This window comes from Sus scrofa, chromosome 1 (genome assembly GCF_000003025.6).
Source record: "Sus scrofa isolate TJ Tabasco breed Duroc chromosome 1, Sscrofa11.1, whole genome shotgun sequence".
Taxonomy (NCBI): domain Eukaryota; kingdom Metazoa; phylum Chordata; class Mammalia; order Artiodactyla; family Suidae; genus Sus; species Sus scrofa.
The window spans coordinates 256,766,496-256,784,859 of record NC_010443.5 but is presented as its reverse complement, the minus strand read 5'-3'; the positions used below and the strand labels follow the sequence as shown (position 1 = coordinate 256,784,859).

Below are 18,364 nucleotides of genomic sequence, written 5' to 3'. Positions count from 1 at the left end.
CTTTCCGATTTCCGCAACAGACAGACAAAAACCACATCACTACATATTGAAGCATACAAGCTATTATATATTTTCATAATATAGAACTTTAAGGTATAGTAATCAACAGTGGCAAAATATTTCTGTCTTTGACATTATTATTTTTGTGAGATCCAACCTGTAATTGAGACCAGAGAAAACAGTATGGAGAAACAAATCCATGAGAAGAGGATAAAAATATCATGAACAGCAAAATATGTCTGAGTATTTAAAACCGCATAGAAAAAATAAATTAGATGAACAATTGTGTAAATATAAATTAAAAAAGATGACATTCTTAATAAATAAGGTTTACTATTTACATTTTTATATATTGCTGAAAAGACTTAACTTAGATCCATAAAAACACATAAACAGGAAAAAAATAAAACCCAAAAAAGGAGCAGCAAATTTATGCGCGTGAGGTACAGAAAAAGGATTGGAATTGTGTTTTGTTTTTGGTGCTTAGATTGTTTTCTTTTTTTTTTTTTTTTTTCTATTTTAATAGTAGGCCGGTAGAATTCTCATGAGAACAGATTTTAAGCACTTCAATGGAGAGTCATTTTTTGGTAGTTTCCAGAAGATGCCAACAGATTTCAACATCATAATAATTAGAAATACCCATAATAATTATAACAATAATAAAAAGGTATAATATGATACATAAATATGGAAGAGCAGTTTTGTAATATGAATACATTTTCTCTAGACGAGATCACAGTTTTATTTTGTAAATATTACATTTAAGTATATATATACACACATATATGTACAGCTATATATACATGTGCATATATATGTAAATTTATATTTATATATAATATCTTTATATAGATAGATATCTGCGGACAGGTTATTGATTATAGAGACCCAAGAAAGCAAGTCAATAATTGTTCAACGTTCTCCTCACTGACTGCTGGTGTAGAGTTTGAGAAGCCCCGAGTTTGCACTCAGAATGCCGTATCTTCTTTTAATGGAACACTCGATGTGGAATTTTAAGTCTGAGAAGAAAGAGATCTTAGGGACTCCCTTCCTCTATACAGTTGGAAATGGCCCAGAAGTCTTGAATAAACAGGAAATGGACTTTTTACACTGTAGGAAGTCATTCATTTTCAGTCAAATGATAGAACTGGTAAAGGCCAGCATAAGGGAGGGGGGACGTCCAATTTATCTACAAGTGAAATATTCTCAAATATAAGCCTCTCTCTTAAGGTGGAATCTAATCTAGGAGCTCCACCTTTATTCCTTGAAATAGCAAACGAGCACTCCCTGTCTTTCTGAAGTGGCCAACAGGCCTGTGCATTCTTGAAAAATAACCCAGAGACTTTGCGTCAAGCCTTGGCTCTCACAGATTGCCACAGCCCCTTTAAAACCTCAGGGCCTCCCAATAACCTGCCCTCCCACTGTGAGGTAGGTAAGTAGTAGTATCCCCATTTTGCAGCTGGAGAAACTGAGGCAAATGGAGAGGCAATAGGATGACTTGTTCAAGATCACTGAGCAAACTGCTGCCTGGAGTCAAGAATTCCAGGTTCTTACTCTAGGGACATTGCTCCTCTTTTGGCTAGTACACATTACTTTTAAAGATCAAACAGATGGTAGGAATTTGGCAAAACTTGAGTAAACTATAAGAATAGATTTTTATTTCTTTGCTTTTTAGACTTTATGTTTGTTGTTTGCTTGGTTTGTTTTTGTTTCTCAAAAACCATGGGAAGTACCTGTCTGGTCATGTAGCAGCTTTTTAGGAAAGTGGACTGTGCAGTGTGATTCTAAGTGCAGACTTTATATAGCCCAGTGCTCTAATGGTAAATACCAACATTTTATAATGAGAAAAGCACAACACAGTATGTCCCCTTAACATTTGGTAAAACCAATCTCAAGCCCTTCCCGTTCCCTACTATTACAGATTGCCACCAAACAAGTAGACAAAATGCTCCCCCAACAATGACTAGCTATTAAGGGGGATGATGCCTTATTTCCTGGACCTACCACAACGTACAGAAAATAACAGACAGTGACATAAAATCCCACTCTGTCTCCTGCTAGGGCAAACTTTATGCTTGTGTCTACCTACTTAGTCTGTAGAATAAACAATTTCCTTTAGGAAGCACAAAAATAGGCTTTTAAAATTCATATTTTTAATCATGCATTTTTTATTTACTTTTAATCTCCTTCTACTAATCTCTATCTGTACAGCTTTGTCACCATCAATTTCTTCTTTTTATTTTCTTACTTGAAGTAGTTCCAGAAAAAACAAAAACAAAAAAAAGCAAATAAAAAAAAAAACCCAAAAAACCTCAAAACTGTTAACTTGAGTTTATGGTTTCCTTTCTTCCCTACTTTCTTCCTTTCTCCTCTTTGTCTCCTTCCTTCCTTCCTTTCCTTCTTAAAACACAGGTAAGACCTATAACAAATTGACAGTTACAACCAAGTTAAATCAAACCTGGAAGGGAGGTAGCTGAAATCTATCTCAAAGAATAATTTTCAACACATAGCATTTAAGCATTGGCCAAGGTGGTTAGAGATTAGGAGACCTGTCTAGACAAGTGACTCAACACGCTAAAGCCAGGAGAAGCAGCTGATAACCTCCATCTTCAGAGTCCTACAATTTACAGCCATGATGTCTCCCCTTTCAATACCTCCATTCAACCACCATAGTGGACTTCCCAAGGAATGCCTTCCCTTAAAAGGTGGTTGGCACAGAATCTGGGGGATAATGCAAGTCCTCTAGTAGCCAGTAGGGTGGTCACTCGGAACATCTTCCCAAGAAAAGGTCTGGACCACTGACCACCTCCTCTTTTCTTTCTTCCTGCTAACAGGCTAATACTTCTTCAGAACTCCCTAGTTCAGAAGAAAGTTCTGAAGAAGCTAATATGTCTTCAGAACCTCCGTGTGCTTTTGGGCCCCTGAACTGCTGACAGACAAGAATGTTTCAGAAGTTGCCTTCCTGGGAGTCTCCACTGTCCAAAATAGGAGATGAGACAATGAACTTATCCCCAGAAAGAAAATGAAACCGAGCATCAGTGCATCACATGATTAGAACAACTGTCCTCTGCTAAAGTCTGAGAAGGGTGTATTAATGACCCTTGTGTGTGGGCATGAGGCTGGCCATCTGTCAAGTAGCCCCTCTCACCTAATATCCTTGGCAAATAGGAATTTGTGAGTAGCAGGTTTGGATGATGGTCAGAAGGAGACTAGGAGGACCTTTGCTCAAAAGGGCTCAACTCAATCTGAGAAGCTGAAGGTAGAAGGAAGTCAGCCTCCAGGAAACTTTGCTCAGGTGAAAAATGTTGGGCTAAAACAAGGGTACAAGTGGAAGAGGAAAGAAGATGAGAGTCTGAGTTAAAGGAGCTGGTGAGGTTCTTCTATGGTTTCTGCAACCCCACCATAAGCAATGTCATCTTTGGGTCTCCAAGGCTTCTTGCACTACTTCCTAATGTAGAAAAGCAACTGTGAGGGCTGACTATTATCTTTCTTTCTTTGTTCCTTCCTGGCTAACACCACACACAGGTTGACAACTCATCTAGTGCAAGAGCGGGGCTTTGACTGTTGGTAAGAGTTTTGAGATACTGGAGAGGGGTACAAAATAGAATCAATCAATGCTTATGCCATTATTACTGTTGTTTTGGCAAGGGTTGGCCCTGGTAATTATAGGAAACAAAAAACATATCCTGAATATAAATAAGATATGAGATGGTAAGAAGGAGCCAGAAAGGATTTGAGCCAGGCCTCAGCAGTGGAGAGACTGGTAGACCCTCCACTCTGGAACCCAATCTCAGAGTTTGTAGTATGGTACAAGCCACACAAAACTAAGCACTGCATCCTTATTTGTGGGCACCTGTGCAAAAAAGCACCTTGATATATTTCCTAATATAACAGACCAAGATATCTTCTCAAGTGTCCTTGATCCGCAGGTAACTGCTATTGTGAGTGATACAGTAAGAAGGTTTCTGAAGTTACTTTTGGTCCCTACTGCGGGGATGGGGGCTATGGCTGATTAACAATGCCTGCATGGGATGCAGGAATGAGGGTCAGCACATGTGCCTGGTATTTTCTAGGCTAAACTTTTTTTTTTTTGGTTATCTTCACTGGACTAGAGATGACTTGATTTGTAGCAATCTTTATATGATACATCTAGTTTAGACCCATCGCTTTACACTTTCAGTTTCAGGTCTCAGAAGTCATGTCAAACTTACGCATTCTCTCTACCTCATTCTGTATGAATCTCTTCCCATATTAATTCAAAAGGAGTAGATAAGTAACTGACTGAAAAGAGGCCAAGAGTACCCCAGTGAGGTGGGGGCTTCTACATGCATTTGACTCATCTTCTCTTAGCTTTTGGAGGCTGAACCTGGGAGAGAGAGGGAAAGGTTGCCCAACCATAGGCATGGATGGGAGTACTGGTAGCTGGAAGACTCTGTGGATGGATGACCATGCAGGATTGTTGGGAACCGAGGCTGAGAACTTTTTGACTTCCCTCTGATGGCCCTCTAGAACACGGTCTAAACTGAGCATATGCAAGGTGACTCTCTATTCCAGAGCTATCGCTACTCAGGGCAACAGTGAGGTCCTCAGAACCAAAGTCTTCTCTAGCCTGGAGGGGCAGGAAGGCTTGGATGGGGATGGTAACTTGAGTCTCTACAATTCTAACGGGCTCTGGATGGTTCCAGCATCATAGACCTTTAACACTGTTCCACTTGGTTATAAAAATCTAACACTGGCTTAGACATTCTAGACTCTCAGGGAGGGTTCCAGCATCTCAAGTCTCTCAATTCCCTTCCCGGAGGGAAGCCCACCCGTGGGGGACTTCACTACCCGCCATGTGGGCCAATGAGGGGTTTTCTCTTACGGAAGGGCTAAGAAGTGAGGAGGTATGGAAAGATGTGGGTCACTTTTAAGGCAGACTGTTTGGTTGTGTGAGGTTTTTCCTAACCTAGTCCTACCATCTCGGGGGTACTCAATGTATAGGATAGAGCAGCCAGAAAAGTAGCAGCAAATGTGGTCCCAAGGCAAGATTTGGGGAATGGGAGGGGTGTTATGGCCTCAAGCCTCAAGCAGGGGGCTGTTATAATACCTTGACATTGCAATCCTAAGCCATTTCCAGCTTGGCCTTGAACCCTGGAGGTGGGGTACGATCCCCCATGGCAGCAGAAGAATTGGGGGGGGGGGGCTTTGCATACCTCAGATGCTTTACCTCTTCCTGGGTCCTACTTCCCTAGAAGGGAGGTGATCAGAGACCATTTCATTTCAGTCCCAAAGGACTACACACTTGTAAACGCCTCACATATTCCAAGTCTCGGGGTGTGAACTATCTTGGCATTTCAACACGTGGTCTTAGCAGTTTCTACAACTCTCTTTCTCCCAAGGACAGTGTTGGCTAGGAGCTTGGGAAAGGAAAAATTGAGTCTGTCCAAGTCTCTCTGCTCAGTCTCCAAAACTGCCCTCACACGGATGTTTGCATGGGTGCATATGCATACATGTGTGCTAACCACAGATGGGCACACTCCTAGACACAGAACACATTTCTTGCTGTGGCCGTGTGAACAAATGGTTAGAATTTTAGGAGGCTCTGGGACTGCACACCATATATGAAGTCCATCTAAGACTTTGGGATGGGATTCCATTCCATCATTCAGCATAGCAAGACTTGGTTCACGCACCCCCACTACGAGTCCTTCCTGGGTGAAATTAAAGGCAGACCGGTTGGGTACTAAGGATCCCTGGTGTGGAGAGGCCATTCCGTTGAGCAGCTGACTGTGAAATCAATACCAAAGGGATGCGGGTCCTGGCGCTGGGAATTCTTTGACAACTCCTGGTCCTTCCTTAGCCATGGCTGTATCCCCGGAGGTCTTTCCGGCTGTGTTCTTGGGCCTGAGGGTCCCGACAAGCACAGTCACCCTGTAGGTCACAAGACATAGGGAAGGGGGTGACCTGCAGAGAGAAAGGTAGAAGAGGTGAGCCAGGTGGTTGGGGCCAAAGGAGTAGTTTCCAGAGAGGCCGTGCAGGGCAGAGGGACTATCAACGGATTTGGGGGTAGCAAATGCAAATTCAAGTCATGGCCCTGCTTCTTGCTAGCACTGTGATAACTTCTCTCAAGATCACCATGGTCATTATCCTAGCAGTGTCTATCTTTAAGGGCACTTATTACGGGTCAGGCCACTTTCCAAACAGGAAAACACTGAATCATTTGACAACTCTGTAAGACAAGCGCTAAGACAACTGCCTTCTTTTACAGATAGAGAAATGGAGGCTCAGAATGGGGCAGGCATTTGCCCAAAGTAATAAGTGACAAATCTAGCAACCCCTCCCTGAGCCCCAGATTCTTAGCTGTGGAATTGGTAGAATAAGACCCACTTTGTACTATGGACTCTAAGGGCTGAATGAAATCCTGGATGAAACCTTATACTGTAGTATGCCGGAGCTAGTTAATAGACATGTACAATGGAATATCTAACTTAATGGGACTGTTGTGATTAAGTGATATAAACGATATGACAGTGTCTTTTAAGAAAACCTAACTCCGCACATATTGGTAATTTTGATTTTGGGAGGCAATGATGAAAACAACAAAATCATTTGTTAGCAAGCTCAGACCACCTTCTGGGGGCCTGAAGTCCTTGTGAGGAATATTTCAGAGAGCTTTTACAGAAAATTTCATTGAAGGATCTCAGGAGCAAATTTTAAATAAGGAAAAGTGAGTGGCACACAACATGACAATTTCATATATGTATATGTTACAAAAGCTAGGGGTAGAAAAGAAATCTAAAACACAAAAGGAAAAGCAAGAGGCCCAAGTTTCAGTTCTCAGTCCCTTCCTTCCCACGCTCTGTGACCTTGGGCTGGCTTTCCTTTCTAGAAACTGAGAGAAAGCCCAGCAGAATGAGCATCCTCCCCACACAGCGGATGATCTGTCTTTCCAAAGAGCACAGTGCAGTCCCTGCTTGAGCCCCAGCCTGGGCTAACGCGAGTGGATTTCACCTCATTGCATCATGACATTTGCATATAACTTTCCCCAGAGGGTCCCCCATCTGCGCAGATGGATTTAATGACCTCATTCGCCTCCTGCCTGGGCAGGGTCTCTGAGCGCTTGCACAGGCTCAGCATCTTTGTCCCTCTAGCTTGTGGGCTCATTCTCTATATCTAACTGTTTTTTTTTTTGTTTTTCCTCTGACACTGCTGTTCCTCACTCTTTCTCTACCTCCTTCACTCCCAACCTCTTTCCATCCTTCAGCTTTTCAATAATTTAAAATGTCAGAATGACCAGGAAGATTGAAGTATAAATCCCAGCTCTCTCACCTGAGGTATGACCTTGAGCATGTGACAATTTCTCTGAACCTCAGTTAACTCCTTCATTAAATGGGAGTATGAAAACACACACATTCTGAGGTCCTGATGAGGATAATGATGGCAGGGCTTGCCATCTGCCCAGTGCTCTTCTCTCTCATTCAGTGAGGCAGGGACTGTGTTGGCCATGCTTACTCTTGTTTCCCCAGGGCCTAAGCCATAGACTATTAATGAGTGTTCACTTCTCCATTTCTCCCTGGCTTTCTCATTGCACTCAGGCTGGTGCACCTCTTTGTTTATCTTTTCAACTGAAGCTCTTGGAGTGTGATGCTGTGGTCAGCATCCCCACAGCTGCTTCTCCCATGCAGAGCCTGCCTTGCTGCTTACAATTGCTCACTGTGCCCTGTTCAGGGCACTCACTCCCCATCAGCCACACCTATGCAGAGGTGGTACTTTCCAATCTGGAAGACGCTTCTACAACCTCTTCTCCTCTAACAGAAGCAGACAGAGAAAACCCTCCAGGTCCAAGTAGGGAAAGTAAGGGCAGAACCATGTCCAAATCTAACAGATGGGGTCAAGTGGGGAGATCCAGTTACTGTGCATGACTATGGACAGTGCTCTCCATAATTCTTTCCCTCCAGGCTAGGGATTGAATTGGAGCTGCAGCTGCTGCCCTATGCCACAGAAACTCAGGGTCTAAGCTGCATCTGCAACCTACACGCAAATGCTGGATCCTTAACCCACTGAGCAAGGTCAGGTATTGAACCCGCATCCTCATGGATACTGGTTGGATTCGTTTCCACTGAAGGCTCATGATTCTTTAGGAAGCGCTTTTCATCTAATTGATCTTTCATGCTTCCTGCTGTACCTCCAAACAGGCTAAAAAACATGCAGCAGAATCTACCTCTTTAGACAAGGACTTCAAGGCCTTGCATGATCTGCATACAATTCTCAGACCTCACCTTGTTCCCTTTGTCCCCTTTGTCTCTGTGGCTAATCTACTGGTTCTTCAAATACCCCAACGTTTTCCTGCTTTTCATGTTACTTCCCACTCCTGCTCTTTCCTGGCCAGCTCCCCTTCATTCATCAGGTCTTAGCTCAAGCACCACCTCCTCCTTCATTAGTCTGACCAAAGATGGCCTCATCATGCTCATCTTCACATGTCATCGTTCTGTTTTTACACCATTCTTGTATAGAACCACTTCTGCATCTCTATGTTATCACAGTCTGGTCAGAGCCTATGTCTGTGGCTGAACTGAGTCTTTACTTCACAGCAGGCATCCAAGGGACCCATGAATGGAAGAATAGATGAAGGCATAGATACAGGCAAAATACAAGTCAGGGAGCCTCTGCTCTTGCCCTCCGTGGCTGTGTGACTTCGTGTAAGTTACTTCCTTTCTCTGGACTCCAGTTTCCCTATCTGTGCCTTAAGATTTAATGACCTCTACCTTCTTTTCTGTCTGAAAATCCTTCTTAGTCTGAGACAGGCAGAAGACCCTGGGCAGAAAAGATGGAGAAATATAGACTTTCTCCATGGTCTGCATCTTGTGTGTTCTCCTTTCTGTCACCCCCTAGTTCCATTAGCTTCTCCAAAATGGTCAGCTGGCGGGGCCTGATCACTAGTCAGCTTCTCAGGCCAGTCTGGCCACTCTGGCGCTGGGGGCGTAGTGTAACCATTCTCTTTCCTCCCTGGGTTGGCCGAGGGAGGTTCAGCACTTCCCTAAAGGAATGTGGCTGGAACCTATGGGAAGGAACTTCAGTCAGAACTCAACAAAGTCTAGAATGTCTGGTCTCAGGAGAAAGACCTGTGCCTCCGTGTGGCCCCCACAGGCTTGTAAAGGCAGCTGCATTTACTGAGCCTCACTATGGGCCTGGCGGGCAGCAGGTCTGGGTTCAACATGGGCCCCAAGAGGCACTCGGGCAGGTCCTCGGGCAGGTCCTTAGCACCCTGAGGACTTCACCTTCTGTCTGTGAGACAAGGGTTCTACTGAGGAGCTAAGGGAGCAGTGCTATCTCCAAACAAGCTGGCAGAGGCCCCGGGCAGAGGACAAGCATGGCCCAGCGCCCTTCCTCTCGCCTCTCTGTGAATGTGCAGAGCCTGCCTTGGGGTCTCCTCTCCTCCCTTATCAGGGGCCAGCAAATAGGAAGAGGAGGTGGAGGTTGCCACTCCCCCTGATGCTCCAGGTGTTCCCAGGTCTGATCTAGAAAAGAAGGGGACGCCTGTCCATCTGGGTTCCCAGCCATGAACAACCCTTCACATGCACGCAGGCACCGCCTGAAGCTGTCCATGGGTTAGACGAGTTCCAAGTGCTCTTTTGGGGGCTCCGCTCAACCTCAAGAGGCAATTGTCCTTAGCTACTCAACTTACAGATGGGGATGTAGAGGCTTCAGAATGTTGAAAAGGAAGCAAACCTTCCCTGGGCCTCACTACCAGTCAGTTAAGTGGACACTGCAGAATTTAACCCCCATTCCAAATACCAAGAGCTTGTCAGCTGGTGAGAGTAAAGTGGAAGGCCGTCTTCACACCCCAGCCAGGCTGACTGCTGCGTGGTCTTTTTCAAAGCCACTAGCCTTTTTCCCTTATAGACTGCCTGGCACCCAGTTATCTCACTCACTCTTCCCAGCAGCCCTAATAAGGCAGCCATTCTTACTATCCTCGTTCTATATCTTAGAGGAAACAAAGACACAAAGAGGTGAGTCACTCGTCTGGCAGGGGCTTGGGCTCTGCACCCTGTTTGTAAGCACCCCTGAGGCCCATCTCCAGAGAAGCAGGCAGAATAGAGCCAGGGGCCCCTTTTCCCAGAGGAAGCATGGAGAGAAGGGTCCCGTCCTAATAAAGCTGGCTCTGAGCTTGACTCCCTGATCCCCCCAGCAGCTTTCACCTTCTCCCCCAGCCGGCCTCCCAAGGAAGCCTACCACCCACAGCATGAATGCCACAGCGGCCAGTTTACATTTGGGATTCCCAGCACCGTGCGGCTAGGCTGTCCCATAAATGGCTTGGCCACCCACTCAGGGATTCTGTCAACAAGCCCAGGTCAGTGACTGAAGGCCAGGATTCTCTCTTTCCCTCTGGGCTGGAGACAGTGCTGAGGCCCAGGGATTTCTCCCCATGGGTGAGCTGCCCAGGATAACACCTCCACCCACGTGTGTGAGTGGCTCAGGAACGTAGCCCAGGCAAACGCGCCACGGGGCCCTGGCTGGAGGCCTGGGCTCTGACTCAGACCCAACAGGGAGGTCACAAGCAGAGAGGGTGCAGTGGTGGGGAGCAGGAGGAACCCTGTGCGAAGGGTCTGGAAGCCTCAACTGTCCACCCACCCACTGTGGGGCCCTGGGCGAGTCACTGCACCACAGTGGGTCTCTGGGTCATCACAGTGTTGATGGAATGACCTCATGAGCTCAAACAGAGCCAGGCGAAACGCTGGGGATGGGGGCTCCCCCACAAGTGCCTTTGGGGAAGGGCGTGTTGTGCCTGGCAGGGGGCATGCAGCAGTCAGTGGATACGGATGATTGCTTAAAGGTGGACAAGTGGAGGAGAAAATGGAGGAAAAGTAGGGGTGAAGTGAAGGAACACACCAGGGCAGACGAGAAAGATCTGGGTTTGAGTCCTTGCCCTGTTAGTGGCATGGTGTATGCCACTAGGCAAGTTACTTCTTTGGAGGGACTGTAAAATGGAGGTTATAACAGTGCTGCCACATAAAAGTACTTTGGATAAAGGATAATTAATTCGAGAAAAGCATACAGTGCATGGTGTATAATATATGCTCAATAAATGACCGCGATATTAATGCCAGTGATGGTGATATGGACACTGGTTATGATAATGATAACTTCGAGGGATAGAAAGGTCTGATTCTTTTCATAGGATCAGGTTGAAATGGGTGTTTAATTCACCCACATGAAAAAGTCAAAGCTACATCCCACAGCGGGGAAATCGCCACACGCTAGAAACCAGTGATTTCTGGACAAGGAGGAATGAGTCTTCTCTGCTTAGCCATTTGTCTGTTATCTCTTATTAATCTTCCAAGTTGAGCACCTCTGCCCCCTCTTCCAGGAAGCCTTCTAGGATCCTCTAGGCTGGTTCAGGGCTTAAAAATCATTGAATACCCCCACTACTCCCTGGATAAAGTTCAAATTCCCCAGCATGGCTTTTAAAAGCCTTGCATAGGTCTTTAGGCTCACCCCTTAGCCTCCCCCCCTTGCACTGTGCTCTAGCCATATTCAGCCAGTTATGGTTCCCTTGTTCTGGGCCTTTGCACAAACTGTGCTGTCCACCAGAAACACTCTTCTCTCCTATCTTTCTCCTCCTCCTTTCACCTGCTAAGACCTACACACCTTCCAGGTCTCACCTCAGAGGCTGCCTTCTCAAGGAAGCTTTGCTGACTCTTCTCACTTGCTGTGCCTCCACAAACATTTACTCTACTCTGAATGCCAGGCCACAGGTCTGCAAGCTCTGAAGTCAGCATGGCTGGCCCCTGGTCCGCCTTGCTCATGGCCCAGCATAGTATCTACTACGTAGTAGGGTCTCCACAATGCAGCTCATCACAGTGTGGGATACAACAGTGACTGAAGGAGATGCACATTCTTGCCCTCATGCAATTTTCATTTGAGCAGCAAGAGGTAGAGAGATTGTCAGATGATAAATAATAAGTGCATTTTATAATATGTGCAAAGTGATATGTGTTATGGAAGAAAAGCATGGAAGCCAAGGGGAATGGGTATGGAGTGAGCCCAGAGGTGAGGGAAGGTGGGTGATCAGGGCGGGGCACCTGGAGAACAAGACACGTGCGCAAAGACTTGGAGTGAGGCATGAGGATGAGTGGAGAAGAACGTTCTCAGCCAAAGGAACAGCTAGTGGTGAAAGTTGAAAGGTAGGAGGATGCCTGGCCTGTGCAAAGGGTGGTGAGGGATCCAGAGGGCTGGAGTTAATGGCACCAGGTGTGAGAGGTGGAGGAGGGTACCAGGAGTGGGAGGTGAGGTCAGAGAGGTAAGGGGGTAGGCATACCCCACCCACACTGCAAGGATGCAGGGTCTTGCAGGCCACTGGAAGGACTGGTTTTCACTCTGAGGAAAATGGAGAGGTATGGAAGAGTTTTGCATGGAGGTGTGATGCCTCCTGACTTTTTTTTTTTTTTTTTTTTTGTGGCTGCACCTGCAACATATGGAAGTTCCCAGGCTAGGGGTCAGATTGGAGCTGTAGCCGCTGGCCACAGCCACAGCAACACAAGATCCAAGCCATGCCTACAACCTACACCACAGCTCACAGCAACTCCGGATGCTTAACCCACTGAAGGAGGCCAGGGATCGGACCTGCATATTCATGGGTTCTAGTCAGGTTCATGACCCACTGAGCCCCAGTGGGAACTCCCCTGACTTCTTTTAAGAGGACCATTCTAGTTGCTAAGCCCAGATGTTAGAGCTGTTGCTGTTTATGCTCCTGGCTCTGCCACTCAGCATTCCACCCTCTAGCAACTCTGCTAGGAATGCTGCTTTCCATCTCCTGGTTTTGCTTATCTCCCCACATCTTAGAGGCTCACTAGCGTGCTTCGACCAATGGGCTCCATGTGGGCTGAATGCCCTTTCTCAAGAAACCACATTTTTCACTTAGATTTAGCAAATGAATGTGGCAACTGTCCACTTCATGTCTGCAGTGGGCATGCTGTCCTGTGCTGAAACATGCTCCCAGGCTTAATTTCTTACTTGCCTTGGTCTCAGCCCTGATTAGCTTTCAAGTTCCTGCTCAATGACCACCTCACTCAAGACGCCAGGTGGCAAGTGCTTAGACATGAATCTCATCCAACTATCAAGAGATAAAGACCTAAGGTGAGTCTGGCCTGGCCAAAGCCGCAGAGCTAAGTGGTAGAACTCAGACTACACCTCCGTTCCCCAGACATCTTCCAGAATCAGTCTCTTAGGAGCCGCCCTCAACATAGCCAGTGTTCCAGGCCACCACGCCTTAGAGAGCCCTGGTATGTGGACCGCGTTAAGGTTGTTTCCCCCTCCTCCCTTCCATCCCCAACACATGCTTGCTTAGAAGGACTCCAATGATAACTGAGAACTTCTTTGTTATGAGAGGAAACTGTTGAAGCAACCATTCTGGGAATCTGCTCTGTATTTGAGACTCCTCAAGGCTCCAACAGGAAAATAATAAGCTGGCATGCTGCGCCCTGCCGCTTCCTGTCTGCCTTGCACTGCAGACAGGTGTCCGGGCTGGGCGGGAAGCTGGTCACCCCTGTCAGACAGAGTTTCCTGCACTGTCTTGCTTTTGTTTGCCAGCAGGGCCCAGGTCACCCCACAAGGCAGACATGGGGAACAGCTGGTGTCTATATAGACGTACAAAGGGAGGAAGGCTGGAGGGAGCAGACAGACATCATTCTGGGCCAAGTGACTGGGAGGCCCCAGCTCTGGGGGCTGAGAAGAGGTGTAGGTGGGGAGCAGGTAAGAATGGGATCCAGGGGAAGGTGCTGAGTGCTTGACCATGGGGCTGGAGGTCATACCTAGGACCCCAGTCTAGAAGCACAGGAAGCAAGAAGCCCATCCACTAGAAGAAGGGCAAGATGCCAGCCCACTGTAGCTGGGTCTTCAGGATGGGGTGAGAGGCAGGTGCTGTGCAGTCTAGAGCACAAGGTTTGCGTCTAAGCTCTATTGCTTACTGGCTCTGTGACCCACCCCTTCTAAGCTGCAGATGCATCATCTATAAAATGAGGATAAAAAACAAACACACACACCTAGGAGTTCCCATCGTAGCACAGCAGAAATGAATCTGACTAGGAACCATGAGGTTGCAGGTTCGATCCCTGGCCTCACTCTGTGGGTTACGAATCCGGCATTGCTGTGAGCTGTGGTGTAGGACACAGAAGCAGCTCAGATCCCATGTTGCTGTGGCTGTGGTATAGACCAGTGGCTCCAGCTCCGATTAGACCCCTCACCTGGGAACCTCAGTATGCCATGGGTGCAGCCCTAGAAAAAGACAATAAGACAAAAAGAAAAAAAAAAAATACACCTGCAACAGGGCTACTGTGCCAATGAAATGACACATGTAAGGACAGGTGACACTATGCTCGACCGATAGTAATCTCTCAAAAAACAGTCGCTACCCTCTTGTTTGGAGTCAGGAAATCCTAAATTCTACATGCCACTCGGGCACCTTGTACAAGTGGTTCCACCTCTTGAGTCTCAGCTGTGCACTTTGTTGGAGTCTAAGCAGAGAAGGTGCACAGAGATTCTAGCCCGTGGCAAAGCACTTAACCCATGGCAAGTGCTCGATGACTGCCGTTCAGGAAGGTGCATGAAGTGCAGCTCCCTGTCAATGAGATTCTGGGTGCCAGGCTATGAGTTTACGGGCAGGGACCTTCCCGTGATATGGGACTGGGATTGAGTACAGGTGGGGATTAAACTGGACCAGCAGGTGAGGGCAGGAGGAGGAGAGGAAGGAAGCCCCATTCTGGCCCCTCTCCTGCCCTCAGAGGCTTTTGCTATGGAAGCGGGAGACAGAAACCAGGACTGTTCTGTGCGCAGGGGAAACTCTGGTTTGGGAAGGTGGGGTGACTGGCAAGGTTGGCTGCCTCAGCTGCTCCCCATCCTGTCTTTGCTGCTGGAAAAACTGCTTTTGCCTTGTCAAGGAGAGGGTCCCATCCTCAGGGTCTCTGGCCAACTAGGTCTACAGTGAATTGTCTCCAAGTGGAATCAGCAGGGTCAAGGCCAGTCTCTTGGGGTAGACCATAATGGAAGATAATATGAGGAAAAGGATATACATATAAACTGGGTCACTAAGCTGTACAGCAGAAAGTGACTCAACACTGTAAATCAACTATACCCTAATAAAAATAAAAGTGGGAGAAGGTAACCTTTCAACATCAAAAGTCAAAATTATTTATAACATAGGTAGAAAAGAAAAGGGAAAGAAAGATTAGGGACCATGTTTGGCACTAGCAGAGAACCAACTCTGGGCCCCTTAATAAAGAGCACTCATCTCAGGACCCTGAGTGAAATTGCTGCAGCTGAACCCAGTATCAGAACAGAGAGTCAGCCATTTGAGATATAGATACATTCACACATATATTCAGGTGACTGTAAAAATTTGGAATCTGCAGCTGAACCTCCATCATGACTTCATGTCTCTACCATGCACTCTGTAGAAATAGCAATCCATTTAAAGAAGTTTCCCAATAAAATAAGTTTTGATTTTGGGATTTTTTTTTTGACGTTTTTAGTACCAAAGTTATAGCTGGTAGGAAAATCCCTTTAAACGGAGCTGCTCCTTCTCCAAATGATGGTGTCAGATGAATAACATAATTCTACACAAACTTCTATTTAAAACACAAACTTCATTGTCACCTTACTGTCAAAAGCGGCCGACTCCGATGGAGTGAAAGACACTGTATTCCTTTGGCAAAGATATCAAAAGCCTAAAAAGGCTCACACCTTTTATCCTACTCAGTGCAATTCTAAGAATCAGCTGTGAATGAATACCTAGAACTATAAAAATATTTCGGTGTAAAGCTGTTCATTAGCATCATTATTTATCATTGTGAGAAAGTGAAATAACCTGAAAGTTAAAATCAAAAGGTGGAGATAAATGCTTACATAAACTGCTGTACATCACAACCATATACTAAATAATAGTATAGCAAAAAAATATATCCAAGAAGTTTATACTAATATCAGTTCTTAAATATAAAATTTCCTACGCTAGGTATACAACACAATGCGATCCCAGAGGGAAATGCAGCAACATATCCATAAACACAAATACCTACATACTTAACACACACAAAACAACACATCAAAAGAAAAGCAGTGTCTATCTCTGGATTATAAAATAATCAGGGTATTCTCTTTTACTTTCTGGATTCCGTAGTATTTCAAAATTGTGAAAAAAATAAATTTATTAGCAAAAGTGAACTTTATTAACCTGTACTTGAGCAGTGTTTTATTTAAGAAAAAAAAAAAAAAAAGATTAGGCATGCTAGAATGTGTTGCCCATCCAGGACTGACCGATCCCAGAGAAGCCTGGCACCAACCAAGAGATGCAGTAACAGTTCTCTAATTATAGCATGTTTCGTGGGTCTCACCCTGCTCACCCCTGTATTTTAGAATCAGAGCAACTTTCTTGAAGGAGCTGATTCTCTTAAGGACACAAGGCTATAAAGGGACGAGGACAGGAACCCGGGAACCTTGCTTTTTTTCTATCACTCACTATGTTCCCTTGGACAAACCATTCCTCCCTTATGCACCTCGGAGCCCCCAATAAGGAAATGAGAGGTTTGGACCATATCATCACAGCGGACTCTTTCACCAAAATGACTGCAATTCTTTTGCCCTTCCTGTCTCAAGAACCCAGTCTCCCCTTGTTAACACGAGAGACTAGATCAAATGCTCTTTCAGCCTAGAGTATAGATGAATATAAACGTAGAAATAGTTCCCCGTGAACTCATTCATCACAAGAATACTCTTCGGCTTGGGTTTGCCCAGGTGGACCACCTCTCTCCTGAGTTCTGGCTCAGGCCCCACACTCTGGAGGAGAGCGGAAGTGGTGGCCGAGATGCATCTCAGGAGGATGTTCCAGTTTTCCTGGAAATACCTGACTCATTCCTGTCACAGCCTAATACACTAAGGAAGAAATGGCAACTGAGAACACACCTCCTAATCTACAGGTGTAAACAACAAAAGAGATTATAAAATGCTCAAGGGCCATAACTGACCCAGTTGGGAACATCCCATCTTCCCTCTTCCTCTAGACTTTAGCCACATGTGTTTGTTCCAGGATGGTACATGCCAGTCTCCTGCCCTGGACACTTTTCCTGGCTACCTCCCTCCCCCTTCTCCGCATCCCTCAAGCTTTAGCATCAATTCTCCACAAGAGCGTTCTTCAACCCTTTCCCCAGGCCCCCCCACAACTCTGTCCTTTCCCTTAAAAAGTACTGCACTTTGTCTCCTTCCATACTTGACTCTCAGCTTCAAGGCTAAGGGATCACATCTACAGAGATTGTCCAGGAACCTCCACACCTAACTCAGGGCTCTGCACATGATTTTAGCTCACTTACTGACTGTAAGAGTGAGAAACATAATAAGGCTTGTCGACGCACGCTGACACACAGGACAGTGGGTTGTCCAGCAGGTAGAGAGGATGCTGGCCCAGTAAGCTGGAGGGGCTTCCGGGGGGCGGCTGCGGGGGGGGGGGGCGCGCACCGGCCTACCTTTTTGGTCTTCACTGTAGAAGCGCAGCAGTCCCCACCATCATAGTTGCAGAAGGCTCGGTTGTTGATGGCATCACAGTAATTGTCTCCCATGAAGGGCTGTACAGGAGGAGGGAGGCAGGAAGAAAAGGAGTGAGGTGGGTGGGTGGCTCTGTACAGATTTAGCTGTCTCTCATCTCCTCACCAACCTCTATAGTCAACCCACCTGGCTTCAAATCCCAACACCCTTTTGGACCAGTTGTCACTTCTACCATGTTTCAAGACTTACCCAGCTAAGTTTTCCCAACTAAACTATGGATGGGCTAGGAGACACACTCTTATATGCTGGGTATGCAAAGCCACAGGAAAGACAGACTACTAAATCTTTGAAGGAGGGGGCTCATTTCCCTTGAAGAAATGATAAGACCATTTGAGCCCTCTTCTCCCACTTTTCCTGGCAGTAGGTAATTACAAACATGATTTATTTATAATAAGAGATATGCAAATAGATTAGGAAGATGAATGTAAACTACCCAAGAAGTGTAAAGTCTGAATATAAGAATTCATAGGATTTGGGCACAGCGGCTGGTGGACCATTGTGGGGGTTTCCTCTCCTAACACAGGAGTACAGATATTTGCCCCACGTCACATGTGGAGACCTTGAGGTCCAGAGAAAGAAAAAGACTCGGCCAAGAGCAGACTAGCAGAGGCAGAGTGGTGACTTCAACCTAAGTTCGCTCCTTCTTTTTTCTCTGCCATTCTAGGCTTTATCTAGCACATGGTGATTTCTTTATTTTTGTCCCTGTGTTCCTCTGAGTCTGTGATGCTTGAAAGATGAAGAAATGATGACAGGGGTAAGTCATCACTGATCTGAAGCCAGAGTCATCTTG

The 18,364-nt window shown here is 46.1% G+C and overlaps 1 protein-coding gene across 1 annotated transcript in view; it reads right to left on the bottom strand.

The window, feature by feature from the left end:
- The window catches only part of PAPPA (pappalysin 1), a 240,318-nt gene continuing 222,000 nt past the window's right edge, over positions 47 to 18,364 (bottom strand). The window contains 2 exon segments of the mRNA XM_001926753.7: positions 47 to 5,946; positions 17,496 to 17,594. Of these exon segments, the coding sequence (XP_001926788.5) occupies positions 5,839 to 5,946; positions 17,496 to 17,594 (207 nt within the window). The 3' untranslated portion in view covers positions 47 to 5,838.